Source organism: Indicator indicator, chromosome 11, assembly GCF_027791375.1.
Source record: "Indicator indicator isolate 239-I01 chromosome 11, UM_Iind_1.1, whole genome shotgun sequence".
Classification (NCBI taxonomy): domain Eukaryota; kingdom Metazoa; phylum Chordata; class Aves; order Piciformes; family Indicatoridae; genus Indicator; species Indicator indicator.
In genome coordinates, this window is record NC_072020.1 from 9675667 (window position 1) to 9682858 (window position 7192).

Here is a 7192-nt window from a genome sequence, read left to right on the forward strand (position 1 = left end):
AGTAGCAACATTCTTCCAACATAGGATCCATACATTTAAGAGCAATAACATTAAGTATTTACATATAAAGTTATAAAGTGTTTGAGGATATAAATTAGTAACAAGACACAGGGACACAAAAATACAGGTACTGTGAAATAAATAATTCCAAAGCTTTACACACAAGAGTATTATACAAACAAGGTACACACAGGGTTATAGGACTTGGTGTGGCAGTTGCTGGTATCTGTCACTCCAGCATCTGAGTAATCCCAGTGCAGTAAAAAAGCTACTTTATGAGGTTACTCATAGGCTGAAAATCAGGCACACAAAAGCTACCTTCCTGAAATGTCAGGCCCCACAGAAAATCTGGTGGGAATCAATGTGTTGAGTTTCATTCTTCTGAGTCGAGATACTGTTGGCACTCGGGGTCTCCTTTCATTTCTGGAGATCCAGGGATTCTTCTTCCGTTTTTGGGATAGACACACCAGCAGCCAGCAGACTCTCCATCCAGTGAGGTTTCACACTAGATGATTAGCAAAACAGGGTAAGTACCTGGAAGCAGAAGGTTACCTGTGCCATGTTGCAAGCAGCAGCGTTGGAGAGAACTTGAAGCAGAAGCTGGGGGGACCTGGCATGCACTCGATGTTTTCTCAGTGGGACAGCCCCTGCTCTGACAGAACAGCTGACCAACACACTGCTTAGGGAGCCATAGATTCATGGATACACAGATTCATAGGATGGCTTGGGTTGGAACAGACCTTGAAGATCATCTACTTCCAACCCCACCACCATGGGCAGAGATGCATTCCACTAGACCAGGCTGCTCAAGGCCCCATCCAATCTGGCCTTGAACATCTCTAGGGAGGGGGCATCCACAACCTCCCTTGGCAGCCTGTTCCAGTGTCTCACCACCCTCACTGCAAAGAATTTCTTCTTATTATCCAGTCTAAGTCTACCCTCCTGAGCCATGCTCAGCAACGTTGGATTGAAAACAGTATACCCACCCTTTGGTAAACAACACTGTAAATCAGAAAGGTCTTTCAGCATGACAAACCAAAGGAAGTTCCTCTTACAGCTCCCTGAAAGGAGGATGGAGTCGGGTGGGGGTTGGTTTCTTCTCTTTAGTATCAGGTGATAAAACAAGGAAACGGCCTGAAATTGTGCCAGGGGAGGTTTAGCCTGGAGATTAGGAACAATTTCTTCATTGAACGAGTGGCCGGGCACTGGAACAGGTTGCCCAGGGAGGTGGTGGAGCCACTGTCCCTAGATGTGTCCAAGAAATGTGTGGATACAGCACTTTGGGATATGGTTTAATGGCCATGGTGGTTTTGGGCTGATGGTTGGACTCGATCATCTTAGAGGTCTTCTCCAACCAAAGCAATTCCATGATGCCATGATCCTGTGCAGGCAGACTATGCTAGCTGGTAGAGAGAGAGCACTGACTGGATGGTCTGGACCTTAATGCAAGGAGGCAAAAATAGGTGTTTTGGTTTGTTGTTTTTCTTTTTTTTCTTGTGAGGGGGTTAAACAGAATTCTGTTTGTGCCTGATTAGATCCCGGGTCACAGTGTCTGTGAGTCACATGGTACTGGCATGCCCAAAACCAAGGAGTCTTGATGACACAGATTTATGCAGACCTGCTAAATTTGTGTGCATGACCTGTGGTTAGCAGGGTGTGGCTTGAGGTTTGGAGCTTTAGTTAGTTTTACAGATTACTCTCGGTGTAACTTGCAATGGCTTTTTTGGAGGATGTAATGGAAATGAGCACATAACATAATCCATAAGCAGCACAGATCCATTTTTTTGGTGACCCTTTCAGAAGGCTAATTTTATTCCAGAGGGGTTTTTTCACTGCCTATGTGAGTTTTTCACTGCCTGGGAGCTGAGAGCCTCCTTTCTCTGTAATGCTTTCCATCTGTTCAATGGCCTTTGCAGGCAGTATGGTGGACATTGTGAATTAATGTCAACTGTGAGTATGTGAACAGACCAGGAGTTTGATTTGGCCTGGGAGCAGACAGGGTTAAAATGATTTTGGAAATGGCCTTGCCTGCACCTGTTCTGTGAATGGAAAAGCCTCCTGCCTCCATTGCTGTCAGCCCACAGCATGCAGCTCACTTCTAAGAGAAGAAGGACAAACCATCTGCTCTCACAACCAAGTATCCCTGTTTTCACAACCCACTTTTCCAGCAGCTGCAAGCTCCTGAGTCTGGGAACAGAGGGCCAGGGAAGGGTTGGCTGTGCCAGGCTGGTGGCAGGGCTCTGGGAGCAGAGGGGCAGGGAAGGGTTGGCTGTGCCAGGCTGGTGGCAGGGCTCTGTGAGCAGGCAGGGGAAGAAGCAGGTACCTGTTTGCTGTGGTAAAAGCCATTCTTGTTGCAGTTGGGCAAGTAGAATTTGTATATCTCCCCTCCGCTTTGCTGCTGAGCCTTCGCCAATTTATACAGGGCTCTGTAGAGCTCCTTCTGACAAGGTCCCTGCAAGAGCACCAAGCAAAGGTTGTCAATACCAAAATCACATGGAAACAAGCTAAACAAAAAGTGATCAGCATAAAGCCAGCAAAAATTCAGCTCAAAATGCTTATTAGTCATATAATCTGCACCAGGCTACTTAGCAGGTAGCTTTTACTTGTTTCAGTAGGAGCACGGCCAGAAAACTCTGGTGTTGCACTTAGGCCTTTGTTTTTTATTCTTTAAGGTATTTTCTGTCCTCAGAAACATGAGGATTTAAGTCCTGCAATTGCCACACAAGGAAATTTAACCTGTGCTAAGTAAACACATTACTGCTCCAAGGGTACAATCTCTCCTATTATGGGGAGGTGCACGTTAGGAGGCTGGTGTACGTGAGCCCAGCCACGTCTTCTGGGTTGCCATGGCCCTGTGCTCTGTTGCTGCATGGAGAATAGGTGCAAGGCATAGAGAGATGGTGCAAGAACAAACATCAGAGTGTTTATCTTTTGTGCAGGACAGAGCTGTCATCAAAGCAGAACAGAGGGCAGCCCGGTGGCTCTGAGACCCAGACCCAAAGTGCCTGGAACTGAGAATGAAGAACTTGTTGCATTGTTCAGTGTTGTCCTACTTTGCTTCCTCCCTTTTCCAAAATCCTGGCTGTCATGCTTTAGCAGTACCTAGCGTACTCAAAGCAGGGAAAGAGGAGGAGAAGTGACTGAAGAAGTATTTTTCACTTCAGAGTGTGAAATGATCATGCACTCTTGCAAGACCTCCGTGTGCCAGTCCCTCACACAAGCAGTCCTGCTCAAGCCAGTGTGGGGCTCTGGGTGAGAAAAGCGAAGTCTACCAATCAGAACCAGAGCTGACAGCACTTCTGCATAATTAGCTCAGAGAAAAATCAGTGATTAAGTCCTGCTCTGGATGTGGAACCAAGCCTCCTAGGTTGAGATGGGCGTTAGTTAGGGTTTTGCTTTGTTTTTCATCATGTCTGCGCCCCTTAGGAAGCTAGACTTGCACAGTGCCCATTTCCAACTCCGTGCCGTGCTGCTGGTGTGCTGGCTGCCTGGGACTGGTCGAACTGTGGTTCTCTGGTGCCCTCAAGTGGAACACGGACCTGCTTGCAAAGGCCCCACAGCTCCGCTGCAGTTTGCAGTGTCAGAGGTAAAAGCTTACTTTAATTGCTGAGCTTTCTGTCCTTTTACACACATCTACTAAATGGTGAATCCTTGTGATCTGAAAGAAACACCTTTGGGCTTGCACTGGCATGCCATCAATACTTGGATATAAGGACTCCCTTTTATGCCACTGAGCACTGGACCAGTGACAAACACCTTTATTTTTTGACTAAAATACATAAGGAGTCCAAGATTTTAACATGGGCTCCTGGAAATTAAGGACTCATATTATAATCTGATAGGAAATGCAAAGGAAGATTCAGCCTCTGCATGGAATCTGTACAGGATGCACCTGATCACAGAGTGGTAGGGGTTGGAAGGAACCTCTGAAGATCAGACAGTCCAACCCCCCTGCCAGAGCAGGATCACCCAGACTAAATCACACAGAAACACGTCCTGGCAGGTTTGGAATGCCTCCAGAGACAGAGACTCTACAGCTTCTCTGGACAGCCTGGTCCAGTGCTTTGCCACCCTCAAAGAAGTTTTTCCCTATGTTCAGGTAGAACCTCCTGTGATTCAGTTGGTGTCGGCCCTTGGTGTACACCTGCCTTGCTGCCTGTTCATCAAGCACCTGATAGAGACATTCCAAAAGTCTGTTTTCTGGCCACCCAAAATAGTTTCATCCCAGTGCTGCTGCTAGGATGCCATGCACATTTTAATCTTGTATTCTAAATCAATTGCATCCACTGAAGTGGTCTCTGGAAGGTTTGCAAAACCAAAACCAACAAACAACCCACCTGCTCTTTCCACTTCTTGAGTTCAGATACTCTCTTGGCTTTCATATTTTCATATGCAGTGATGGCATTCCAGGGGATAGACTTGTCCTGGCCTATGGGAAACATCAGCTGATAGTTCAGCAGCTGTTCCTGTGTCAATTCAGTACTTTCGAAAGGCATGTCTTCAGGTTCAAGAGAGTCTGGAAGGGAGTGATAATAATAGAGATATCTTCAGTCAACTTTTGCATTTATTTCTCCAAGTTAAAAAGAAAAAGAAGACGAAGAAATATCAACAATAAAAACTAACATCTGAGAGAGATCCACTACAGTAGCTCTTACAGAAGTAATAAAACTACATCTGCAGCACAGCAGATTAAATTTGTCATAAATTCATACGAGGACATATCAGCTGTTCTTTGACAAGTTCATTATTTTGTGATCCTTCAAGATCACTCTAATCTCAAAGATGAAGCTGCAGCCAGTCTGTTAGAAATTTAGGAAAGTGCCCTTCTTGACTACAGTAGATCGTTGAGACTTTGCTCAATGAGGAAAGACTGGAGTTAAACTTGTCATGAATTTATACTTTCATCAGCATGATGCATTTCGGTTTTAATTTGGGAGAGGTACTGGTCCAGACCTGATCCCATGGCATCCTGTACTTTGTTCCACGGCTTTCCTTACATATAAGATGGGGCAGCAATCCACAGCAGCCAGCAGTAGCTCATGCTGGCCTGCAGTGGATGGAATAGTCAGGAGTTCTTTGGTTGTGCCTGATCATGGCCTGCATGTCAGTGCCTGCATGCCAGTGTCTCACTTAGCATGTGTGAACTCTCCCACTGGAAGCAAAAAAAAGCACTTTGCACTTGGAGGGCCACGTCATGGAATAAAAGTGTCTGAATGCCTCCAAAGAGCTTGCTGGATCAAGGCTGTAATCATCCAGTGTACTGAAAAACACCTCTCTTTCTTTTGGTGATGTTTAAAACAAAAATGGAGGGGGAAGATTGAGTAGGGAAAGAATGAAAGCAAGCAAAAATAAAAGCAAGGAAAGAATCAAATCGAATCAAATCCATTCCTAGATCTTTTTAACATCAGGATGCTTAAACACTCAGTTTTAGTAACCACTCTCTCCTCTCCCTACTCTCTCAAGTACAAGAAAATCTCCACTTACAGCCACCAACGGCCACCGGCATTTTGGATCAACAACAATTATTTTGGAAATGCTACTGAGTTACCTGAGTCACCACTGCATGAAGACAGCAGTAATGATGGTGAAAATATCAAACTGCAAGATAATGAAGTAACACTGAAAAAGTTCCTGATTATCAAATAGCATAAGAGGCTTGAGATGTCTTTTTGGTCAAGGAGCTAGCACTGAACTACTTCAGATATGTTTTATTCTTCAAAGGAAGCCAGGCATGAACACTGTGTAGGACTTCTGATTCCAAATCAGGACTTTGGGAGATGGACATAAAGTCCAAAATACATTTCTCCTATTCGAGTCATGGTTTGCTACTAAAACCCCTGGAACTGGGGTTGTTTGGTCTGGAGAAATGGAGACTGGGGGGAGGTCCTCTGGCTCTCTACAACTCCCTCAAAGGAGGTTGGAGCCACGTGTGAGTTAGTCTCTTGTCCTAAGAAACGAGTCAGGATGAGAGGAAATGGCCTGCAACAGGGGAGTTTTATGTTGGATATTAGAAGACACTTCATGGCAGAAAGGATTCTCAAAGACTGGAACAGGCTTCCCAGGGAGGTGGTTGAATCCCCATCCCTGGAGGTGTTGAAAGAGGCATAGATGAGGTGCCGAGGGACATGGTTTAGCACCAGTCTTGGTGGAGTTAGAGAATGGTTCGACTTGATGATCTTAAAGATCGTTTCCAACCCAAACGAGTCAATGATTCTATACAACGAAACTGTCTACACCTTCCACCAAACCTGATCCTGAATTTCGCGTCACCCCACTCCAGCACTGCACGGTTCTGCCGTTCGCAGCCTTTGGGTACGACTCCCTGGAACCCGCAGCTGGCTGCCTGTCCCCTCGCACAGCCAGAGCACTGATTTCCCCTGCTTGTCCGGCCCCTGCCTGACCTGGCTCGTTCCCCTAAGCCTCCCGACGCCCTCCCCTATCCCAGGCGTCCCCGTCCGCGGCTCCCCTCGGCCCCCCCGCCACCCGCGGTACCTGCTGGTTCGGCCGCTCGTGTCCCTCCGGCCTCACTGGCAGGCAAGCAGGTCCCTTGACCCTGGATGAGAGCGGAGAGCGGCCGCGGCTCTCCCGGCGGAACGTGGCAGCGCAGCCCTTGCCGGCAGCGGGCCGTGTATACCCCGCAAGGCTGGCCGGAGCCGAGGGCGCAGGTCTGGCAGCAGCCGCAGCCGGGCTGGCGGGCAGTCTCCGGGCAGGCGGGCGGGACGGGCGGGCAGAGCGACAGCTTCTCCGGGGTGCAGGGGGAGCAGCGCATGGGCTGCGGGGCCACCCCGCCCAGCAGCGCCGGCAGCAGCAGGGCTGGCAGCCAGCAGCGGGGCGGCCGCCGCGGGCTGCTCATATCGGCGGGAAGGGAGCGGGGCGAGGGCGCCTGGGCAGACGGAGGATCGGCAGGCACTTCGTATACATCGGGCTCGCCGCGCCATTTATACCCTGCTTTGGCCGGCGGTTAATCTTTAACCCCGAGTTAACTATTATCTGAGCAGGAGGGCTGGGGAAGCATCATTTCACTGGTGGCTCCAGACCCTGGCTGCTCTTCCCCTCCCCTTTCACTTTCCCCCTTTATCTTTTTTTCTTTTTCTTTCCCCTTCACTCCAGACATGCAGGAATGCTTTTATTCCCTCACCCCCACTCCTGCCCCAGCACAACGAACAGGGCAAAATGTCCGGGCAGAGGGGCA

At 48.3% G+C, this 7192-nt stretch overlaps 1 protein-coding gene across 1 annotated transcript; it reads right to left on the minus strand.

Annotated features, from left to right (window-relative positions):
- Positions 1 to 373: 373 nt before the first annotated feature.
- Positions 374 to 6853, minus strand: IGFBP1 (insulin like growth factor binding protein 1). Its single transcript, XM_054385131.1, has 4 exons — positions 6493 to 6853; positions 4338 to 4516; positions 2324 to 2452; positions 374 to 505 (listed from the first exon to the last, which is right to left on the minus strand). Exons 1-4 carry the CDS (start codon positions 6851 to 6853, stop codon positions 374 to 376), a joined length of 801 nt encoding a protein of 266 aa, XP_054241106.1.
- Between the last annotated feature and the right edge of the window lie 339 nt (positions 6854 to 7192).

Excerpts from the sequence above, each read along its gene's own strand:
- IGFBP1 (XM_054385131.1), bottom strand. The coding sequence starts at position 6,853 with ATGAGCAGCCCGCGGCGGCCGCCCCGCTGCTGGCTGCCAGCCCTGCTG. Across the intron at positions 4,517-6,492 it reads ACGAGCGGCCGAACCAGCAG|ACTCTCTTGAACCTGAAGAC; the intron begins GTACCGCGGGTG and ends ACTCCCTTCCAG. Across the intron at positions 2,453-4,337 it reads TCAAGAAGTGGAAAGAGCAG|GGACCTTGTCAGAAGGAGCT; the intron begins GTGGGTTGTTTG and ends GTGCTCTTGCAG.